The 25,595-nt window shown below is 42.6% G+C and overlaps 1 protein-coding gene across 1 annotated transcript in view; it reads left to right on the top strand.

Annotated features, from left to right (window-relative positions):
• Positions 1–25,595, top strand: part of MFSD6 (major facilitator superfamily domain containing 6) — a 423,265-nt gene that overhangs the window by 285,900 nt on the left and 111,770 nt on the right. Inside the window, exon 4 of the mRNA XM_069733788.1 lies at positions 22,611–22,772. Within this exon, the coding sequence (XP_069589889.1) occupies positions 22,611–22,772 (162 nt within the window). The remainder of the gene's footprint in view (positions 1–22,610; positions 22,773–25,595) is intronic.

Raw genomic sequence — 25,595 nt, 5'->3', positions numbered from 1 at the left:
CATAGGCTGGGGCACAGGAAGCCCCCATTGCCGTACCCTGCATCTGAAGAGAAATACTGTTGTTGACTGTAAATACGTTATGGTTTAAGATGAAATCTAACAGAATCAAAATCAGGTCGGCAATGGGGGGATGGATATTGCTAGCTCGTAAAAACCATCCAGTGGCCTTTAACCCATCCGTATGTCGAATTGACGTATACAATGTCTCGACATCAGCAGTGACCATGACAACATTTTCTTCCACTTGTAGCTGGTCAATGCGTCGAAGGACCGCTGTGGTGTCCTTAATGTACGAGGGCAGAGTAGAGACTATAGGTTTCAAAACATAGTCCACGATGTCGGACACAATTTCACAAAGCCCACCAATACCTGCGACGATTGGTCGTCCGGGTGGGTCCAAGGGGTTCTTGTGCAGTTTGGGAATGATGTAAAACGTTGGCATTCTGGGATGGAGGTTCTTGATGGTATCCACTAATTTCTTGGAGATGATGCCCTCCATGAACGCTTTATCTAGGATAGTTACAAGCTCATCCTGGAAGGAAGATAAAGGGTTAGTTATCGTCTTGCGATAGCATGTCGCATCTTCAAGCAGCTTGTAAACCTGTTTCTCGTACATCTGGCAAGGCCAGATGACGAGATTACCCCCTTTATCCTCCGGTTTATATACCAGTCTTTCCAAGATTTTAATTCTGCCAACGCCGTACGTTCAATCTTGTTTAAATTTGATGGATTATTACATTTTTCCGCCAGCTGTTCTATGTCTTTTGTTACAAGTTTTGTAAAAATCTCTACTGCTGGGCATAAGCCCAGTGCGGGGAATTTTTTAGATCTACTGTAAAGGTGGCTAGGAATGTTGCTCACCTCCGTGGCCACGTTTTCTTCCTCCAGGGGTATCAGGGCCTCCAGTGCTTCAATCTCCTCAGGTGTAGTCTGTGTATCCGGTGATGTTTTTTTGTAGTGCAATTTTTTTAAAATTATTTTCCTTGACAATAAATGGGTATCTTTAATGGCTATGAACGCATCTATTCGGGAGGAAGGGGAAAAGCTAAGGCCTCGTTCGAACACTTCATTTTGAATAGGCATAATCTCATGCTGTGATAAATTAATTACCTTAAACTGATCCTTATTTTTCTGACGCCTGTACGTTTTATTAAACATTTCGGGAACCTGCTTTCTGCAAGCCCCAGTTCTTAGATTAAAGTCCCTCCGGTCCTCCATGTCACTTACTGTAGTGTGACTTTCTGTACCCGAAGTGCTGGATGCCACAGATGGTTCTCTAGATCTCCTTGTACTCGAGATCTCCTTTCTCCTATTTTGCCATTTGTACACCTTGTCCGTATCATAATCTGTCATGTCACGTCTGAACTTTTTAAATTTTCCCTGGCTCACTTCTTCCTCTGTTTCAAGTTCCTTAAGCCATTTATCAAGAACCTCCCTAGGTACATCCTTATTCTATGTAGTCTGTATACTTTCCAATTCCTCATCCATTTCTGCCAAAGAAAGAGTATTTTTCTCTATAAGGATTTGGATGAACTCGCATGAGCATGTAGTTGCTGCTGTCGTCTATCTTTTGGTCAGGCCTTCTTCTTGTAATTCAAAAGTTGGATACAATTAGACCCTCAGTCCTCTCGGTATTATTCTTTTAGATAAATAATTCTCGAGTGTGGTTCGATTCCACCATAGCTTAGTTTTACGGTATAAAACATTCCTATATCGATGCATTACTTCCTTGTAATCTTTAGAGATATCCTGTGAAACTGTTACGGTGCTATGTTTAAAAATGTCTGAAGCTTTAATTCACCAAGAACTTTCCTTGGCCTTCAAATCCATCACAATAGATAGTCTACTATAACAACAAAAAATGGATATATTAAGTTATAATAAGCCCTCAGCTATATTTATAGCCTGTTCTATCATACAGTACATGGACCAAATCACTGTAAAAAAAACAGAAATAATCACAATCTAATCACCAAATGTCCAAAATATAACGACTTGCGCTTCTCAATGCATACTAACCCAAACTCTGTCTGACCTAACAAAACAGCCGAAACAAAGCGATCCAGAATAGAAAAGTTAAATTAAAGCTTTATTATGAACAGCTTATATCACATGCATAAATGCCCAAGCACCCTAACAAAATGAGAAGCTGAATGATATATATCAAGCTCAGTAGTCCGTAATGCAGGGTAGTTAACAAGTATCCCTTAAATCCATCCTGTACATCCCCAGCTGCTGCAGCATACATATAGTACAAATATAAACGACAGATAAAGGCGATAACTACCTGCGACACAGCGTCCCACCTCACCCCAACGCACGTTTCGCAACCAGCGACCAGGGCGTGTTTGGGGTGGGTACGTGTGGGGTTCGTACGTGTGGGGTTCTTATCGTACCCTAGCGCAGTTAAAGTTTCACTTTTTTTTTAAAGGTCCCATTATTTAAAAAAAATGATAAAATTATAAAAATAGTACACCAATAAATACACATTTTTTATGCAAAAACCCACAAAAAGTTGGCACATTTGTCATCATTGCATCCAGAACAACCCAATCTATAAAAGTGTCACAGTAACCCCTTCAGTGAACACCGTAATAGAAAAAAACACAAAAAAAATGTAGCCAGCTATGCTTTATCATCATACCACTGCAAAAAAGTGACAAAAAATATCACTGAGATTGTTATCTTGTCCCGCAAAAAACAAGCAGCCATATAGCTCTATCAACAGAAAAATAAAGTTGTAGCTCTCAGAATAAAGTGATGCAAAGATAATTATTTTTTCTGTAAGTTTTTATTGTGTCTAAGTGCCAAAACGCGTAAAAAGAAAAACAAAACACACAATTCTGGAAATGCTGTTTTTTGTTAATTCTGCCTCCAGAAATATTGGAATAGAAAGCGATCAAAAAATGTTATGTGATCGAAAATAGTACCATTAAAACGTCAACTCGTCCTGCAAAAAAACAAGCAGTCATGTGACTTTGCCGAAATATGGAAAAATTATAGATCTCAAATATGACTAGGGATGAAATGGGGATTCTGCTGTTCTGTCACCTCAGGGGCTCTCCCAGTGGGTTATGACACCCTCAAACCAGAGTAGTAAAATCTGCACAGTAATATATCACTTCTTCCCTTCTGTGCTTTGCTTTGTGCTTCAAAAGTAGTTCCTGATTGCATGCATGGTATTGGCACTCAAAAGAAGTTGCACAACAAACTGAGGTCAATTTTTTTCCTATTAGCCCTCATAAAAACAATTCAGGGTTAAAACAACATTTTAATGGAAGAAATGTAATTATTGTTTCTTCACCACCCAATAGAATACATGTCTGAGAGGCACATATGTTGTCAATATGATCACTGCACCCCTAGATTAATTAATTGACAGGTTATAAAATTGCATCACTTATATAGGTTTTCTGTTGTTCTGGCACCTCAGGGGCTCTGTCAATGTGACATGGCACCCTCAAACCATTCCAGCAAAATCTCAACTCCAATATCACGTTTCTTCCCTTCTGAGTTTTGCACTGTACCTCAAAAGGCACAGTGACCCCAAAAATTTGTTGCACAATTTCTCCTTGTGACAATAAAAAAATTGGATCTAAAAAAGTTTTTGCGGAAAAAATGTGACTTTTTTTTTTTTTATTGTTTTGGCTCTATGTTAAAAACTTCTGTGAAGCAACTGGGGGTTCAAGGTGCTCACCACATGTCAAGGTAAGTCCCTTAAGGGGTCTAGTTTCCAAAATGGGGTCCCTTGTGGGTGTTTTACACTGTTTAGGCACATTATGGGCTCTCCAAATGTGACATGGCATAAGCTCTCGATTCCAGCCAATTTTGTGTTCAAAAAATCAAATGATGCTACAGTTACATGAAAAAGTTTGGGCTCCCCTATTAATCTTTAAGCTTAATGTTTTATAAAAATAGTTTTTTTTGCAACAGCTATTTCAGTTTCATCTATCTAATAACTGTTGGACACAGTAATGTTTCTGCCATGAAATGAGGTTTATTGTACTAACAGAAAATGTGCAATCTGCATTCAAACAAAATTTGACAGGTGCATAAGTATGGGCACCCTTATCATTTTCTTGTTTTAAATACTCCTACCTACTTTTTACTGACTTACTAATGCACTTTTTTTGGTTTTGTAACCTCATTGAGCTTTGAACTTCATAGCCAGGTGTATGCAATCATGAGGAAAGCTACTTAAAGTGGCCACTTGAAGTTGTTCTCCTGTTTGAATCTCCTCTGAAGAGTGGCATCATGGGCTCCTCAAAACAACTGTCTAATCATCTGAAAACAAAGATTATTCAACATAGTTGTTCAGGGGAAGGATACAAAAAGCTGTCTCAGAGATTTAACCTGTCAATTTCCACTGTGAGGAACATAGTAAGGAAATGGAAGAACACAGGTACAGTTCTTGTTAAGGCCAGAAGTGGCAGGCCAAGAAAAACATCAGAAAGGCAGAGAAGAAGAATGGTGAGATCAGTCAAGGACAATCCTTGGACCACCTCCAGGGAGCTGCAGCATCAACTTGCTGCAGATGGTGTCACTGTGCATCAATCAACTATACAACACACTTTGCACAAGGAGAAGCTGTATGGGAGACTGATGCGAAAGACGCCGTTTCTGCAAGCACGCCACAAACAGAGTCGGCTGAGGTATGCAAAAGCACATTTGGAGAAGCCAATTTATTTTTGGAAGAAGGTCCTGTGGACTGATGAAACCAAGATTGAGTTGTTTGGTCATACAAAAAGGCGTTATGCATGGCGGCCAAAAAACACAGCATTCCAAGAAAAACACTTGCTACCCACAGTAAAATTTGGTGGAGGTTACATCATGCTTTGGGGCTATGTGGCCAATGCCGGCATCGGGAATCTTGTTAAAGTTGAGGGACTCATGGATTCCTCTCAGTATCAGCAGATTCTTGACAATAATGTTCATGAATCAGTGACAAAGTTGAAGTTACGCAGGGGATGGATCTTTCAGCAAGACAATGATCCAAAACACCGCTCCAAATCTACTCAGGCATTCATGCAGAGGAACAATTACACTGTTCTGGAATGGCCATCCCAGTCCCCAGACCTGAATATCATTGAACATCTGTGGGATCATTTGAAGAGGGCTGTCCATGCTCGGCGACCATCAACCTTAACTGACCTGGAATTGTTTTGTAAAGAGGAATGGTCAAAAATACCTTCATCCAGGATCCAGGAACTCCTTAAAAGCTACAGGAAGCGACTAGAGGCTGGTATTTTTGCAAAAGGAGGATCTACTAAATATTAATGTCACTTTTCTGGTGGGGTGCCCATACTTATGCATCTGTCAAATTTTTTACTCAACTATTTTGGGGAGTCCATTTTCTCCTGTTACCCTTGTTAAAAAAGAAAAAAAAATTGGGACTAAAATATATATTTTTTTATTGTGGAAAAATTTGGATTTTGGATTTTTGCAGCTCTAAGTTATAAACTTATGTGAAGCACCCTGGGGGGTTCAAGGTTCTCCTCACACATCTAGATAAGTTCCTTAACCCCTTTCTGACCTCGGACGGGATAGTACGTCCGAGGTCAGATCCCCCGCTTTGATGCGGGCTCCGGCGGCGATTGTGCCAGAAATTAGTGCATTGCTGACCCCCGTCACATGTTCGGAGGTCAGCGATGCGTCGGCATAACAACCAGAGGTCTCCTTGGTTGTTGATGCCTGATTGTTATGAGCGCCACCCTGTGGCCGGCACTCATAGTAATGCAGGAATTCAGCTACATAGGAGCGATCTGAGCTTCGCTCCTATGTAGCTGAGCCGATTGAGTTGTGCCAGCTTCTAGCCTCCCATGGAGGCTATTGAAGCATGGCAAAAGTAGAAAAAAATGTTTTAAAAAATAAAAAAAAATATAAAAGTTTAATCACCCCCCTTCCACCCTATTCAAAATAAAACAATAAAAAAAAAAACATATACACATTTGGTATTGCAGCGTTCAGAATCGCCCAATCTATCAATAAAAAAAAGGTTAACCTGATCGCTAAACGGCGTAGCGAGAAAAAAAATTTGAAACACCAGAATTACTTTTTTTTTGTCGCCGTTGCATTGCATTAAAATGCAATAACGGGCGATCAAAAAAACGTGTCTGCACCAAAATGGTACCATTAAAAATGACAGCTCAGCACGCAAAAAATAAGCCCTCACCTGACCACAGATCGCGAAAAATGGAGACACTACGGGTATTGGAAAATGGTGCAATTGTGTTTTTTTTTTTTAGCAAAGTTTTGATTTTTTTTTCACCACTTGGATAAAAAATAACCTAGACATGTTTGGTGTCTATGAACTCGTAATGACCTGGAGAATCAAAATGGTCTGTTTTAGCATTTAGTGAACCTAGTAAAAAATCCAAACAAAAAACAAATGTGGGATTGCACTTTTTTTTGCAATTTCACCGCTCTTGGACTTTTTTCTCCTGTTTACTAGTACATGACATGCTAAAACCAATGATGTTGTTCAAAAGTACAGCTCGTCCTGCAAAAAATAAGCTCTCACATGGCCATATTGACGGAAAAATAAAAAAGTTCTGGCTCTGGGAAGGAGGGGAATGAAAAACAAAAACGACAAAGAGGTCTAGTTTCCAAAATTGTGTCACTTATGGGGGTTTCTACTGTTTAGGCACATCAGGGGCTCTCCAAATGCAACATGGCATCTGCTCTCAATTCCAGCCATTTTTGTGGTAAAAAAATCGAACTTTGCTCCTTCCCTTCCGAGTCCTGTTGTGTGCCCAAGAAGTGTTCTTTCCCAACATATGGGGTATCTGCGTACCTTGGAGGAATTGCACAACAAAAATCGGGGTCATTTTTCTCTTAAAGGGAACCTGTCACCCCCCAGGGCCTGTTAAATGAAAAGAGCCACCTTCAGCAGCACTAAGGCTGCATTCTGTGAAGGTGGCTGATAAGTTTATTATCTCTATTATCTCTTCTCTTTCTCGTGATGTCACCAGCGCTTACGCTCTGTAATCAGTTCTCGGGCATGAGCTGTGCACGCTGCCCGGGAACTTACATCAGGTGATGTAAGGATATCGCGCCTGCGTGTTGCGGAGGCCCCATATGTTGGGAAACTTTGTCATATAGACCCTTCAAAGTCTATTCAAATATAAGGTGGTCCCTAAAAAAATGGTTTTGTAAATGTTTTTGTAAATATAAGAAATTGTTGGTCAACTTTAACCCTTCTAACTTCCTAACAAATGGTTCAAAATTGTGCTGATTAGACATGTAGGAAATGTTATTTATTAACTATTTTGTGTTATCTAACTCTGATTTAAAGGGGTTGTCCACTACTTTCAATTAACCCCCCAATGTACCCCCCGGGGCCCCTAATGAATTGTGAAATTACCTTTCTGTTGCCGTTTTTGCCTGTGAGCGGCGCTATTCCTGTGGCTGAGTCCGGGTCACGTGACCCCCAGGCTGCAGCCGCCGCTTATTTCCGCCGACGTCACGTCAATTTCCAGACTCTGGAAATTGACGTGACGTCAGCAGCAGGCGTGACCAGCCCCCACAGTCAGCAGTCACTCATCAAGAGTGACTGGGCTGTGGGCGGTGCTGGGGGTGGGCGGGGCTGAGCTGGGGTGGGCGGGGCTGTGTTTGCTCAGTGCTGGGATCTGCGGGCGGGGCTGTGCTGCGGACGCCGGGGGTCTGCGTGCCGGCGCCTGTATGTGCAGGCCGGTGTTAGCGTGCCGGCGCTGGTGTCTGCGGGCCGGCGCCGGTGGTATGCGTGCCGGCGCCAGTGTCTGCGGACCGGCGCCGGTGTCTGCCTGCCGGCGCCGGTATGTGGGGACTGGCGCTGGTGTCTGCCTGCCGGCGCCGGTATGTGCGGACCGGTGTCTGCCTGCCAGCGCCGGTATGTGCGTGTCGGCGCTGGGGTCTGCTGCGGGGGGTGGTCATGTGTGTGTGTGTAGGCATCGTCCGATGGGACTACAAGTCCCATCGGGCTCTGCCTGCTACACTGACAGTGAGTGACACATTAGCCAATGATGGGACAGTAGTAGTCCCATCATCCGGCTAATGTGTTGAATGTAAAAAAAAAACACATACACAGTACATACATACATACAACACACTCCATGTGACATCATGCAACACATGCACCATGCGACGACATGCACCATGCGACGACATGCACCATGTGACGACATGCGACGACATGCACCATGCGTCCACATGCACCATGCGGCGACATGCACCATGCGACGACATGCACCATGCGACGACATGCCACATGCACCATGCGATGGCATGCACCATGCGCCAACATGCTACATGCACCATGCGATGTCATGCACCATGCGACGACATGCACCATGCGACGTCATGTGACATGCACCATGCGACGATATGCACCATGCGCCGACATGCACCATGTGACACCATGCGACGACATGCACCATGCGGCGACATGCGACATGCACCGTGCGACGACATGCACCGTGCGACGACATGCGACATGCACCATGCGACAACATGCACCATGCTTCAACATGCACCATGCGACAACATGCGGCATACAGTACATACATACATACTACAGACATACATTACATATAACATAGAGTACATACCATCACTTGTCACTTTGTTCCCCGAAGCCATTGTCACCTGTAAAAAATATTAAAATAATAAACAAACACTATACTCCCTGATCTGCAGAAATCCAATTAAAATGAGTGTCCCACGACGATCTCCCGTGGAGAGCAGGAACATCAGCTGATGCGACCGCTCTCCAGGGTCTCCAGGAACACAATGATGGAAGGTATCCTTCCATCATGTATTCCTACGCCTATGTGAGAAAATAGTCCCTAGTCTCACTATTGGCATTGCTGCGTGAGGCATTTTCCCACGCAGCAAATGCCATAAAGTGAGACCAGTGAACTAGAGTAACCTCAGTGATGCACTGCAGGAGCCATTGTCTCCTGTCAGTGTGTCACTGAGGGTCCTATAGAGCAGTGACATCATCCGATGTCACTGTTCTATAAGGGAGATTGTCGTGGGACACTCGTTATTAATTTAATTGGACTATGGCGGAAAGGTAGTATACGGTTTATTATTTTACGTTTTTTGCAGGCGCTGAAGTATGGTAAGTATGGTTAAATGAAGAATATTAAAATACTTTTTTCCAAATGTGTGCGTGTTTTATTAACCCTTTCTTACTATTGGATTAATAATGGATAGGCGTCTTATTGACGCCTCTCCGTTATTAAGCCGGCTTAATGTCACCTTACAATAGCAAGGTGACATTAACCCCTTATTACCCCATATCCCACCGCTACTCGGAAGTGGGAAGAGAGGAGCTAAGTGCCGGAATTGGCGCATCTTACAGATGCGCCATTTCTGGGGCAGCTGCGGACTGGTATTTGTAGCCTGGGGGGTGGGGGGCAATATCCATGGCCCCTCTCTAGGCTATGAATATCAGCCCGCAGCTGTCTGCGTAGCCTTTCTGGCTATAAAATATAGGGGGACCCCACGTCATTTTTTTTGGGGGGGTCCCCCTATTTTAATAGCCAGTAAAGGCTATACAGACAGCTGCGGGCTGGTATTCATAGCAGGCTACAAATATTGGCCCCCGGCCGTCGGCTTTCCCCCTCTGGCGCAGAAAAATGCGCAGGAGCCCACGGCGTTTTTTTCCGTTTTTTTTTTTAAATTCAACGCTCATTAAGGCCTCTTTCACTCTTGCGTCAGTACGGGTCCGTCGCTATGTGTCGGGCCGACGTACCGACGCACGTTGTGAAATTTGTGCACGACGTGGGCAGCGGATGCAGTTTTTCAACGCATCCGCTGCCAATTCTGAAGTGCGGGGAGGAGGGGGCGGAGTTTCTGCCGCACATGCGCGGTAGAAAATGGCGGGCGCGACGGCCAAAAAAACTTTCACTTGAACGTTTTTTTCGTGCCGACGGTCCCCCAAAACACAACGGATCCGTTGCACGATGGAGGCGACGTCTGGCCATCCGTCACGATCCGTCGCTAATACAAGTCTATGGGTAAAACGCATCCTGCGAGCACATTTGCAGGATCCGTTTTTTTGCACCAGATCGTTTTTTTCCGCCAGATCCGTTTTTTTCAACCGGATCCGTTTTTTTCCGCCGGATCCGTTTTTTCCACCGGATGTTTTTTCTCATAGAGTTATATTAGCGCCGGATTGTGCCTGATGGCCACACGTTTAATCCGTTTTTTGCAGGATCCGTCAAAAAAGCTGTTTCCGCCGGACGGAAAACACATACAGAGGAACGGTTTTTCGGTACGTCTAAAAAATGCACAGCGACGGATCTAGCAAAAAACGGATAAAACGTGTGGCCATCTGGTGCACTCCGGCACTAATACAACTCTATAAGAAAAAAACGGATCTGGCGGAAGAAAACGATTAGGTGGAAAAAAACGGACACGGCAGAAAAAAAATTATCCGGCGGAAAAAAACGGATCCTGCAAATGTGCTCACAGGATGCGTTTTGTACCCATAGACTTGTATTAGCGACGGATCGCGACGGCTGGCCACACATCGCATCCGTCGTGCAACGGATCCGTCGTGTTTTGGTAGACGCGACACACAAAAAAAGTTCAATGTAACTTTTTTTGTGCGACGTGTCTGCCATTTCCGACCACGCATGCGTGGCTGGAACTCCGCCTCCTCCTCCCCGCTCATCACAATGGGCAGCGGATGCATTGTAAAACTGCATCCGCTGCCCACGTTGTGCTAAATTTAGCATAACGTCCGTCAGTACGTCTGGCCGACGGTTTGCGACGGCCCCGAACCGACGCAAGTGTGAAAGTAGCCTTACATCTGAATTTGCTGAGTATAATGCAGCCACCCCAGAGTATAATGTAACCCCCCAAAGAATATAATGCAGCCCCCCCATAGAGTATGATGCAATCACCCCTCATAGAATATAAATATAATACAGCCCCCCATAGAATATAATGTAGCCCCGAATAGAATAGAATGCAGCCCACCTCCCCATAGAATATAATGCAGCCCCATCAAAGAGTATGATGCAATCATCCCACATAAAATCTAATACAGCCCCCCATAGAATATAATGCAGCCCCCCCATAGTATATAAGACCGCCTCCCCCATAGAATAGAATATACTTCATAGTATATAAGACAGCCTCTCCCATAGAATAGAATATACCCCCACAATAGTATATAACACAGCCACTTAGTATATAACACGGCCTCCCCCATAGAATATAATATACCTCCCATAGTATATATCAAAGCCCGCATATAATATAGCACAACTTGCATAGTATATAGCCCAGCCTGCATAATATAGCACAGCCCGTGTAGTAGTATACAGCACAGCCCGTGTAGTAGTATACAGCACAGCCCGGGTCATAGTATATACAGCACAGCCCGCGTAGTAGTATATACAGCGCAGCCCGCGTAGTAGTATACACCGCACAGCCCACACAGTGGTATATACACAGCACAGCCCACACAGTGATACAGTTAGGGCCAGAAATATTTGGACAGTGACACAAGTTTTGTTATTTTAGCTGTTTACAAAAACATGTTCAGAAATACAATTATATATATAATATGGGCTGAAAGTGCACACTCCCAGCTGCAATATGATAGTTTCCACATCCAAATCGGAGAAAGGGTTTAGGAATCATAGCTCTGTAATGCATAGCGTCCTCTTTTTCAAAGGACCAAAAGTAATTGGACAATGGACTCTAAGGGCTGCAATTAACTCTGAAGGCATCTCCCTCGTTAACCTGTAATCAATGAAGTAGTTAAAAGGTCAGTGGTGGATTCCAGGTGTGTGGTTTTGCATTTGGAAGCTGTTGCTGTGAGCAGACAACATGCGGTCAAAGGAACTCTCAATTGAGGTGAAGCAGAACATCCTGAGGCTGAAAAAAAAGAAAAAATCCATCAGAGAGATAGCAGACATGCTTGGAGTAGCAAAATCAACAGTTGGGTACATTCTGAGAAAAAAGGAATTGACTGGTGAGCTTGGGAACTCAAAAAGGCCTGGGCGTCCACGGATGACAACAGTGGTGGATGATCGCCGCATACTTAATTTGGTGAAGAAGAACCCGTTCACAACATCAACTGAAGTCCAGAACACTCTCAGTGAAGTAGGTGTATCTGTCTCTAAGTCAACAGTAAAGAGAAGACTCCATGACAGTAAATACAAAGGGTTCACATCTAGATGCAAACCATTCATCAATACCAAAAATAGACAGGCCAGAGTTAAATTTGCAGAAAAACACCTCAAGAAGCCAGCTCAGTTCTGGAAAAGTATTCTATGGACAGATGAGACAAAGATCAACCTGTACCAGAATGATGGGAAGAAAAAAGTTTGGAGAAGAAAGGGAACGGCACATGATCCAAGGCACACCACATCCTCTGTAAAACATGGTGGAGGCAACGTGATGGCATGGGCATGCATGGCTTTCAATGGCACTGGGTCACTTGTGTTTATTGATGACATAAGAGCAGACAAGAGTAGCCGGATGAATTCTGAAGTGTACCGGGATATACTTTCAGCCCAGATTCAGCCAAATGCTGCAAAGTTGATTGGACGGCGCTTCATAGTACAGATGGACAATGACCCCAAGCATACAGCCAAAGCTACCCAGGAGTTCATGAGTGGCAAAAAGTGGAACATTCTGCAATGGCCAAGTCAATCTCCAGATCTAAACCCAATTGAGCATGCATTTCACTTGCTGAAATCCAGACTTAAGACGGAAAGACCCACAAACAAGCAAGACCTGAAGGCTGCGGCTGTAAAGGCCTGGCAAAGCATTAAGAAGGAGGAAACCCAGCGTTTGGTGATGTCCATGGGTTCCAGACTTAAGGCAGTGATTGCCTCCAAAGGATTTGCAACAAAATATTGAAAATAAAAATATTTTGTTTGGGTTATGTTTATTTGTCCAATTACTTTTGACCTCCTAAAATGTGGAGTGTTTGTAAAGAAATGTGTACAATTCCTACATTTTCTATCAGATATTTTTGTTCAACCCTTCAAATTAAACGTTACAATCTGCACTTGAATTCTGTTGTAGAGGTTTCATTTCAAATCCAATGTGGTGGCGTGCAGAGCCCAACTCGCGAAAATTGTGTCACTGTCCAAATATTTCTGGCCCTAACTGTATATACACAGCACAGCCCACACAGTGATATATAAACAGCACAGCCCACACAGTGGTATATACACAGCACAGCCCACACAGTGGTATATACAGCACAACCCACATCTCATCCCCCCGATAATGGCTCCACAGTCCAGTAAAAAAAAACAAAAAAACACTCTCCTCACCATTCCTCTTGCCCGCGCTGCTCCTGGCTCCTGTCTGTCTCGGCGGCAGTCTGCCCGGGACACAGCAGGTGTGCGATGATATGACGTCATCGCGCACCCGCAATGTCAGAGGCAGAGCGGGGAATGGTGGGAGAGGGAGCGTCAACGGACGCTCTCTCCTCCATCATAGCATTGAACTATACCGGCGTCTATGACGCCGGTATAGTTCAATGCGGCGGCGGCACTGGCGGGAGGAGGGGGAAAGAGTGCAGCGGCCCACTACTGGCACCGGCCCTTCTGGCATTTGCCAGAAGTGCCCGATGGCCAGTCCGGCCCTGGTCGCCGCCCACACACTTCCCTCCTCCTGAACTGTAGCGTTTCTCTGACCCACATCCGCAACAAAACTGCAGATATTTTTTACATCTCAATGAAAGTCTAAGGCCAGAGTCACACTACAGCGAGATACGGCCGAGTCTCGCAGGTTAAAAACAAGCTCTGGAACCGGCACTCCAGAGCGGAGCGTGCAGCTGCATAGCAACACATGGAGCTGCACGCTCCGCTCCAGAGTGCCGGTGCCAGAGCTTGGTTTTAACCTGCAAGACTCGGCCGTATCTCGCTGTAGTGTGATCCCGGTCTAAGGGTGCAGAAACGCTGCAGTTCGGCACAAAAGAAGTGACATGCTGCGGACAAAAAAAAAAAACTGCGTTTCGATGCGGCATTTTCCGCAGAATGTGCACATCAAGTCTGCGGCTCCCATAGACTTACATTGATTGTGCACTACACTGCGGATTTGATGCAATTCCGTACGGCAAAAAATGCTGCGGATCTGCAATCAAATCCGCAACGTGTGCACACAGTCTTAGCATTTAGTGAACCTAGCAAAAAGGCAAGCAAAAAACAAGTGTGGGATTGCACTTTTTTGGCAATTTCATCGCACTTTGAATTTTTTTCACATTTTCTGTTACACGACATGGTAAAACCAATGGTGTCGTTCAAAAGTAGAACTTGTCCCGCAAAAGATAAGCCCTCACATGGCCATATTGACGGAAACATTATGGCTCTGGAAAGAAGGGGAGCGATAAACGAAAAAGCTCCAGGGGTGAAGGGGTTTAGAAACATGGATATAGACATATCTATGGAAATAGATATATAGATATATCTGTATGTATCTATCTATCTATCCCATATCTATCTAATTCTATCTATCTATCTGTCTGTCTGTGTGTCCATCTATCTATCCCCTATCTATATATCTATTATCTGTCTATCCCACATCTATCTATTATCTATCTATCCCATATCTAATATTTATCTATCTAATATCTATCTATCTATCTATCCATCTATCCCACATCTATCTATTTATCTATCTAATATCTATCTAATATCTATCTATCTAATATCTATCTATCTAATATCTATCTGTCCCATATCTATCTATCTATCTAATATCTATCTATCCCATATCTATCTATTTATCTATCTAATATCTATCTATTATATATATATATATATATACCGTATATATATATATATATATATATAATATCTATCTAATATCTATCTATCTATCCCATATCTATCTATCTATTTATATAATATCTATTTATCTATCTATCTATCAATCTATCTAATATCTATCTATCTAATATCTATCTATCTATCCCATATCTATCTATTTATCTCATATCTATTTATCTAATATCTATCTATCTATTATCTATCTATCTATCTATTTATCTATCTAATATCTATCTATTATCTATCTATCTAATATCTATCTATCTATCTATCCCATATCTGTCTATCTATTTATCTATCTATCTATCTATCCCATATCTATCTATCTAATATCTATCTATATAATATCTACCTATCTATCTAATATCTATCTAGCCAATATCTATCTATTTATCTAATATCTATCTATCTATCTAATATCTATCTATCTAATATCTATCTATCTAATATCTATCTATCTATCGAATATCTATCTATCTATCCAATATCTATCTATCTATTTATCTAATATCTATTTATCTAATATCTATCTATCTATCCCATATCTATATATATAATTGTCTAAGGGTTTTTCCGTCTGTCTGTCTGTCTGTCCTGGAAATCCCGTGTCTCTGATTGGTCGAGGCCTGGCGGCCTCAACCAATCAGCGACGGGCACAGCGGCGATGATGTCATAAAGGACGTAGACATCCCGCGTCTGATTGGTCGAGGCCGCCAGGCCTCGACCAATCAGCCACGGACACAGTATCGACGTAGATGTCATAATGGTTGCTATGGCGACGATGATGTCATAAAGGTTGCCTCGACCAATCAGCGACGGGCACAGTCTGCCGCGAATTCTGGAATCATCGTTGTCCATATACTACTGGGACATGCATATTCTAGAATATCCGATGCGTTAGAATCGGTCTATCTATCCCATATCTATATATATAATTGTCTAAGGGTTTTTTCCGTCTGTCTATCTGTCTGTCTGTCTGTCCTGGAAATCCCGCGTCTCTGATTGGTCGAGGCCACCAGGCCTCGACCAACCAGCAACGGGCACAGCGACGATGATGTCATAAAGGACGTAGAAATCCCACGTTTCTGATTCAGCAACGGGCACAGTAGATGTCATAATGGTTGCCATAGCGACGATGATGTCATAAAGGTTGCCTCGACCAATCAGCGACGGGCACAGTCTGCCGCGAATTCTGGAATCATCATTGTCCATATACTACGGGGACATGCATATTCTAGAATACCCGATGCGTTAGAATCGGGCCACAATCTAGTATATATATATTCTGTCTAAGGGTTTTTCCGTCTGTCTGTCTTTCTGTCTGTCTGTCCTGGAAATCCCACGACTCTGATTGGTCGAGGCCGCCAAGCCTCGACCAATCAGCAACGGGCACAGCGACGATGATGTCATAAAGGACGTAGACATCCCGCGTCTGATTGGTCGAGGCCGCCAGGCACAGTATCGACGTAGATGTCATAATGATTGCCATGGCGACAATGATGTCATAAAGGCTGCCTCGACCAATCAGCGACGGGCACAGTATCGACGTAGAAATCCCGCGCCTCTGATTGGTCGAGGCCGCCAAGCCTCGACCAATCAGCAACGGGCACAGCGACGATGATGTCATAAAGGACGTAGACATCCCGCGTCTGATTGGTCGAGGCCGCCAGGCACAGTATCGACGTAGATGTCATAATGGTTGCCATGGCGACAATGATGTCATAAAGGCTGCCTCGACCAATCAGCGACGGGCACAGTCTGCCACGAATTCTGGAATCATCATTGTCCATATACTACGGGGACATGCATATTCTAGAATACCCGATGCAATAGAATCGGGCCACAATCTGTCTGTCCTGGAAATCCCGCGACGGGCACAGTATCGACGTAGAAATCCCGCGTCTCTGATTGGTCGACGGGCACAGCAACGATGATGTCATAAAGGACGTAGACATCCCACATCTCTGATTGGTCGAGGCCACCAGGCCTCGACCAATCAGCAACGGGCACAGCGACAATGATGTCATAATGATGTCATAAAGGACGGGGACATGCATATTCTAGAATACCCGATGCGTTTGAATCGGGCCACAATCTAGTCTATCTAATATCTATCTGTCCCATATCTATCTATCTAATATCTATCTATCTATCCCATATCTATCTATCTAATATCTATCTATATAATATCTATCTAATATCTATCTATCTATCTATCCAATATCTATCTATCTATTTATCTAATATCTATTTATCTAATATCTATCTATCTATCTATTATCTATCTATCTAATATCTATCTATCTAATATCTATCTATCTATCTATCTATCTAATATCTATCTGTCTATCCCATATCTATATATCTATCTATTTATCTATCTAGTATCTATCTATCTAATATCTATCTATCTAATATCTATCTATATAATATCTATATATCTATCTATATATCTATCTAATATCTATCTATCTATCTATCCCATATCTATCTATCTATTTATCTAATATCTATTTATCTATTTTCTATCTATTTATCTATCTATTTATCTATCTAATATCTATCTATCTATCTATCCCATATCTATCTATTTATCTATCTAATATCTACTATCTAATATCTATCTATTTATCTATCTTATATCTATCTAATTATTTATCTATCTATTTATATCTATCTATCTCTGTGTGTAATGGAGTGTGGGTTGGAGAAATGTAACAGAGGAGTTGGACTGAAATGACATCACATATCTTTTTGAAGAGAGAGGAGGGAGGGGTTTGGGTGTGTTTTGGTGTAGGTGTGCTAGGTTCGGGCTTAGTGGCCAGTGCAAAGCATCATAGAACTTGTAGTATTAGAGCACAATAACTCAGGAGAAAGGAAGTTGTCGATTAACCCCATGAGAGTTGAATCCAGCACTGAAGATGTGCTGCTACAGCTTGATAACAGCTAATATTGCTAAAATAAACAGTAGATGTTTTCAGTGGCACATAATAGTAAGATTTATGAAAAAAAAAACTTTATAGTAGTGGACAACTTCTTTAAGGGTATAAAAATTAAAAGTTTGAAAATTGTGAAATTTTTGCCAATTTTCCGCATTTTCACAAATAACGTAAGTCATAATGAAGAAATTTTACCACTATCATGAAGGACAATATGTCACAAAAAAGCATTCTCAGAATCAGCGAGATTCGTTGAAGCGTTCCAAAGTTATTTCCTCATAATGTAATATTGGTCAGATTTAAAAACTGAGGCCCTGTGATTAACCTACAAAGTAGCTCGGTCCTTAAGGGGTTAAATAGATTCAGGGTGCCAGAAAAAGAAAAAAAACTGTGACCATATTTTACCAATTACACTATTCAAGGAATTAATCTAGTTGTGTAGTGCGTATTTTGAACCTACAGAATTTTTTAACATTGGGCTGTAGAAATTGAAAAAAAACGCTAAAAATGTTAAATTAGTTTAATAATAATATTTTTTCACAAGTTGTAATTGGTGAAAATGGGCCCCACAATTTGCTACTCAATTTCTGCTGAATTTAGTGATACCCGATCTGAGTTCAGAAACTACCATTTACTCACAAAGCAGAGCTCAGAAGGTAGTTAATTATTTTAGCTAAAGGTACCTTCACACATAACGATATTGTTGCAACGTCACGCTTTTTATGACGTAGCAACGATCCCGCTAACGATCTCACATTCTGATGTCTGTCACGTCCCCCGGCATCCACAGGGTTAAAACTGCTTTTGGCAGGAGCGCTGCTAATGCACGCGCTCCGGCCGAGAGCTTCCCTGCACTGACTGTCATCGCCGGTAGTAACAGCTATGACGTCACCGCTGTGCTCTGCTTTACGGCCGGCACTGACACAGTCAGTGCAGGGAAGCTGTCGGCCGGAGCGCTTGCATTAGGAGCGCTCCTGCCGAAAGCAGTTTTAACCCTGTGGACGCCGGGGGACGTGACAGACATCGGAATGTAAGTATGTAGTGTTTTGTTTTTTTTTTTACTTTTACAGTGGTAACCAGGGTAAATATCGGGTTACTAAGTGCGGCCCTGCATTTAGTAACCCGATGTTTACCCTGGTTACTCGGGGACTTCGGCATCGTTGAAGACAGTTTCAACGATGCCGAAGTCTTTCCCCTGATCGTTGGTCGCTGGAGAGAGCTGTCTGTGTGACAGCTCCCCAGCGACCACACAACGACTTAACAACGATCACGGCCAGGTCGTATCGCTGGTCGTGATCGTTGGTAAGTCGTTTAGTGTAACGGTACCTTAAGATTTGGCTGGAAGTTTGCAGAGCCACAAGTAGGGTGCCAGACCAGCAGAAAAAAAAACCTCCACTATTTTGGCTCCACATACAGTATATTTTCCATAAAAATGCATGGAGTTGATTTTGCAGAGTTAAAATTGCAAATATGGCAGGTTTGTCTTCATATAGTCTGCCCAGCTTGTGCTACTTATTACTGCCATTTATTTACTTTCGCTTTCCATAGCGACTATCAAGATTTAGATTAAGGCTAGGGTCACATTGCGTTAGTGCAATCCGTTTAGCGCTAGCGGATTGCGCTAACGCAATGTTTTTTAAGGGGCCGCGTTTCGTTGTCGCGTTAACGTCCTCGCTCTCGCAGATCCCCGATCTGCGAGAGCGGGGAACAGACCTCGGGCACGCCGCGGACGCTGCAAGCAGCATCCGCGGCGCGCCACAAAACACCGGCGCATCGCTAGCGCGTGCCGAACATGGCACACGCTAGTGATGCACGTTTCCATTGCCGTGAATGGGCGCGCTAACGGACACGTTGCACGGCGTTAATTTCGCCATGCAACGCTGTCCGTTAGCGCGGTCCCATTAACGCAATGGGAACCTAGCCTAAGGGATTCAGTTCCCTGCATATAGTATGTGGTCAGTGAATTATTTTGCCTAGGATGCTCAGCTGGAAGCTGCTTTTTCTGCTGGCTTTTACAGATTTAGTTTATTACTACAATTTCTTCCTGATGTAATGTTCCCTATGGAAACCTTTATCTTGTATGTCTGGCACTCTCCTGGGGTATATGCTGAAAGAGATGTGACCACAGCCTAAAGGTACCTTCACACTAAACAACTTCACAAAGATATCGCTAGCGATCCGTGACGTTGCAGCGTCCTGGCTAGCGATATCGTTGTGTTTGAAAGCAGCAGCGATCAGGATCCTGCTGTGACATCGTTGGTCGCTGCAGAAAGTCCAGAACTTTATTTCGTCGCTGGACTCCCTGCAGACATCGCTGAATCGGCGTGTGTGACGCCGATTCAGCGATGTCTTCACTGGTAACCAGGGTAAACATCGGGTTACTAAGCGCAGGGCCGCGCTTAGTAACCCGATGTTTAACCTGGTTACCAGCGTAAAAGTAAAAAAAACAAACACTACATACTTACCTTCAGCTGTCTGTCCCCGGCGCTCTGCTTCTCTGCACTCCTCCTGCATCCTGTGTCAGCGCCGGTCAGCCGGAAAGCACAGCGGTGACGTCACCGCTCTGCTTTCCGGCCGCTGTGCTCACAGTCAGTGCAGTAAAGCAGAGCGCCGGGGACAGACACGGAAGGTAAGTATGTAGTGTTTGTTTTTTATTACTTTTACGATGGTAACCAGGGTAAACATCGGGTTACTAAGCGCGGCCCTGCGCTTAGTAACCTGATGTTTACCCTGGTTACCGGCATCATTGGTCGCTGGAGAGCTGTCCAGCGACCAAACAGCGATGCTGCAGCGATCGACATCGTTGTCGGTATCGCTGCAGCGTCGCTTAGTGTGAAGGCACCTTTAGTGTGAAGGCACTTTAAGAAAAGCATTAGTGTGTTAATTAAGCTTGGCAGTGTTTAGTTTTGTGGATTAGGTTTTCATTATAAAAAGCAGATCTATGAATTGCTCTTCAAGTATGTGCACACTTTGCGGATTCCACTGCAGATTTTTCCGCAGTGGAATTCCAAAATCCGCAGTGAAAACCCGTTGCGGTTTTTACTGCGGATTTATCGCGGTTTTTACTGCGGATTCTTATGCGGATTTTCATCTGCATTTTCCTATTGGAGCAGGTGAAAATCCGCAGAAAAAAATGACATGCTGCGGAATGTAATCCGCAGCGTTTCCGCGCATTTTTTTCCGCAGCATGTGCACAGCGTTTTTTGTTTCCCATAGGTTTACATTGTACTGTAAGCTCATGGGAAACTGCTGCGAATCTGCTGCGGATCCGCAGCAAAATCTGCAACGTGTGAACATAGCCTTCGGCTATGTTCTGACGTTTAATTTTTGCTGCGTTTTTCAGGATACCAAAGTTCAGCTTTGATTCCACCACAGAAGCATGAACACTGGTCACTAATGCAAGACATATGTGAAACCATAAAACTAATTTTGGAAACAGAGCTATTTGATCAAATTATTTAAAGGAAAAAGATTTTTATATCTGAAAAAATAGTGACTATTCTGAGGAAAACCGTTCATTTGCGTTAATCAGAAAACACACAATTACAAATGTGACAGTGGGGGGAATGTGAACTGGTCAGAAATTGTTTACCTAACACATGACCAGAGCAATGAATTTGCATGAAACTGTTTACTTTCGCACTTTGGTCAGCCATTGAGTTGCTCAGGCATTGTACAATCTCACACCTTGGTCTGCCAATGTTTTTACTTTGTATGCATCACTAATTTAATTAAACTGTACTAATCCCAACTGTCATCTCAGGTGATGATACCAAGACATTATTGTTTAAACACTGGAAAATCACAAAAATAAATGGGTTTCACATACTGGTGTACCTGCATTTTTTGCTGCATTTTTCCACTTACTCTTTGCTTTCTATGGGTGAAAAAATGCTGAAAGAACTGACATGCTGCAGTTTTCAAAACCACAGCAGTTTTCCAAGCCAGTCAGGAAAAAAATGTGAGCGCATGAGTTTTCTGAAATCTCATAGACTTTGCTCGTACTGTAAAACGCACCTTAAAATTTGCATAAAAAGCCACAAAAATGCAACTATTAATGTTGTTTTTTTTTAAAACTCCGATATGATGCGCTTTTATCCCCAAAATTTTGGGTGAAAATGGGGGTGCGTCTTATAATTCAAACATACCTTACCGGCTGTGGTTGAGTGGCAGAGGCAGGAGTGGGCGGGCCTGAAGCAGGGAGGAGGTGGTTTTCGAAATTGTGACTCTACGGGTATTCGGTTGTGCGAGGGCTCCACCGGCATGGTTTACATTGCAGTGGTCTTCAGGACAATGGCTGCCGGGTGCAGCACAGATGGAGTTCTTGACGCTGAGATTTCGAGAGACAAGATCTCTGCGCCGAGATCTTAATCTGTGCATGCGCCACCCCTGGCTGCCATTTTCCCAGAGTCCACCGCAATGTAAACTATGGAAGTTCTGGGGCTCTGGGCTTTAACAAAATGTTGGCTGAGACCCCGCACCATCAAACACCCGCAGCATCGCACCTCCAAATACCGCTTCCTTCCTGCCTGGAAATCCACAGCATCGCCCCATTCCTGCCTCCTGGGACCCCACTCCACTGCAGCTAACACCCACGGCAAGCAATAAGACTCACAGATTATAAAAAGCACCACCATTTTATTAGTTTTTTTTCCCTCTTTTTCTCACCAAAATTTGGGGTGCATATTTTAATTTGGTGCGCCTTTATAGACCAGAAAATATGGTATAATAAGCAATTTCGTTTCTACATTTGCATTAACACGGTATTATTGTATTGCATGATTATGTTATTACTGATGATGTGTGCAAAATGTAAAGCGCTGCGGAATATGTTAGCGCTATATAAAAATAAAGATTATTATTATTATTATTATTACTCTTACAGGTGTGACCCATGCAGCCGTGTGGGCAGCTTGCATTTCTTATCTGAGTGCCGCAGTTCCACCTGCATTACGGACTTCTGCTCAGGGAATCCTTCAAGGCCTTCATCTTGGACTTGGAAGAGGCTGTGGTGCTATGATTGGAGGTGTATTGGTCAATTTCTTTGGTAAGAATTTGCTGTTTCAATTAAGACCTGTCTCATTTTAGCAATCACTGACTTGAACCCTTAGCATGTTCCTTCAAAGGCCGGGGTCATATTAGCGTATCATATCCGATGCGAGAGCATAAGATGCGATATGCTAATGACACTCAACTCTTGCTCTGCTGTGAGCATGATCCGAGTGTCAGCACCCTGCGCTATGATTCTCTCGCATGAGACGATTGCAGTGCAGCCGAGGAGGAGACGGATGAATTAATTTCTTCATCTCCTCTGCTGCCAGCGTCAGCAGGAATCTCACTGCACTTAGGTGGTATCCGAGTGCAGTGCAGTGTTTCACATGCACCCATAGACTTATATGGTTGCGTGCGATCCCAATTTAGAATGCAATTGCATCATGCTGTGTTTTTTTGTCCATCTGATCGCGATCGGATCGGAGCAGGGGGAAAATGCCATTGAGCACAGAACATAGGATTAAATTGATACAAATGCAATCCTATTTTAAATCAGATTACATTCGTCTGATTTAATCGCAAGTGTGAGCGAGCCCAAAATCCACTTTACATTTCCATCTCCACGGCCTGTACCACATTATAACATATATCAAATACTGTGATTGTAAACCTGGCTGCAGTATTCAAATATGATGCAAGTGCCCGCTTTAATACCTGGAGGTATTATTTATTATTATTTATTTATTATTATTTATTGTTATAGCGCCATTTATTCCATGGCGCTTTACATGTGAGGAGGGGTATACATAATAAAAACAAGTACAATAATCTTAAACAATACAAGTCATAACTGGTACAGGAGGAGAGAGGACCCTGCCCGCGAAGGCTCACAATCTACAAGGGATGGGTGAGAATACAGTAGGTGAGGGTAGAGATGGTCATGCAGCGGTTTGGTCGATCGGTGGTTACTGCAGGTTGTAGGCTTGTCTGAAGAGGTGGGTCTTCAGGTTCTTTTTGAAGGGTTCTTTTTGAAAGGTATGGGTGATTCATGCTACAACATTACAGGTTAAGGTGGTATCTGCTTAAAATATTGGCCTTTTTATTTTGTAGCATCATTACAGTAAATTTTTCATATAGAAATGAAAAAGGATTTGTTCCAGCAAAACAGTACAGTTTAAAAGAACCAGACGCCATAATTGCGCCCTTAGTCATACGATAATTAACAGGAAATATAGACTAGTATATAAAGGAAAATTATCCAATCACAAACAAGTGTGGGTAATTCCATTTGAAATACACAAGCTGGGCGGAACACTGACAACACGCTGGTATAAACGATTATTCCCCCAAACTTAATAAATAGAAAACAGGACATTCCTGTAATTCATCCCTTTGGGATGTCCCGTGTCTAAATGTAAGATCCAATATGCTTCCCTTGTATTGAGATGTCTCTGTCAATTACCCCCACCTTTGGAGATAAAATACTTTTTCATGTCCAAAAAATGCAAAATGTGTGAGGTCTCCTTTGTGTATGGAGACAAAATGTTTTGCTGCACCCGAACACAGTTGTGCTCAAAAGTTTATATACCCCGGCAGAATTTTTGCTTTCTTGGCCTTTTTTCAGAGAATATGAATAACACCAAAACTTTTTATCCACTTCTTGTTTAGTGGTTAGGTGAAGCCATTTATTGACAAACTACTGTGTTTTCTCTTTTTAAATCATAATGACAACCCAAAACATCCAAATGACCCCGGTCAAAAGTTTACATACCCTTGTGGTTTTTGCCTGATAACATGCACAGAAGTTGACACAAATGGGTTTGAATGGCTACTAAAGGTAACATCCTGACCTGTGACCTGTTTGCTTGTAATCAGTGTGTGTGTATAAAAGCTGAGTGAGTTTCTGAGATCCAGACATACTCTTGCATCTTTCATCCAGCCACTGACATTTCTGGATCGTGAGTCATAGGGAAAGTAAAAGAATTGTCAACGGATCTATGGGAAAAGGTAGTTGAACTGTATAAAACAGGAAAGGGATACAAAATGATATCCAAGGAATTGATGATGCCAGCCAGCAGCGTTCAAACTGTGATTAACAGTAGTGTAACTTACATATCACTCGTCAAACTTAATTTGACAGGTGGTCCTGCCCCTATCAAAGTGTATCAAAAGTGTGTAACCTCTCCCCTCCCTGTCTGGCTGGTTTCCCCTTTTGATCTCCCTGTCTGGCTGGTTTCCCCTTTTGATAGTGTTTGATATTGTTATCACAATATTTGATACAGTGATTATTATCACAGTATTTGATACGTTGTTTTTTATATCATATTAGATTTTCATTTTATATGTAGTTGTTTGTGAGATTGCTTCTGTAATCAGGGCAGTGTATTCTAGAACCAGTGTTTCTGTCGGCAATCCAGCAGCCTGTTATGTGAAAGGTATTCTCATTTTATATGTGTTTTATAACACACCATGCTGTTTATATAATTTTATATCCAAGTTGTGTATTTATTTGATACTGGGATTCTCATTTTTACACGTGGTTTATAACACCAGTCTCATTATATGGGCATATTATGTATATGGCCATGTTACAACACCAGCAAGTATGAAGCGGGGTGTTTTATACGTTTATAAACAAGCAAAGACACGAAATTGTAAAAGTTTAAAAGATTTTATTGTTGTAAAATAAATACATCTCAAAGACATTTCAATAATATAAAAATTCTTACAAAATATAAAAAAGCAAACATTAAATAGTACAATGAACATACATCAACACACTTCTTACAAAATAAATAAGTAAATAGTATCCAAAGTACAATTAACATACATCATTACACTTCCTACAAAATAAATAACATAGTGTTACAAGCCAAGT

Source organism: Ranitomeya imitator, chromosome 7 (assembly GCF_032444005.1).
Source record: "Ranitomeya imitator isolate aRanImi1 chromosome 7, aRanImi1.pri, whole genome shotgun sequence".
NCBI lineage: Eukaryota > Metazoa > Chordata > Amphibia > Anura > Dendrobatidae > Ranitomeya > Ranitomeya imitator.
The sequence above is the reverse complement of the archived record's forward strand: the minus strand, read 5'-3'. Positions and strand labels throughout refer to the sequence as shown.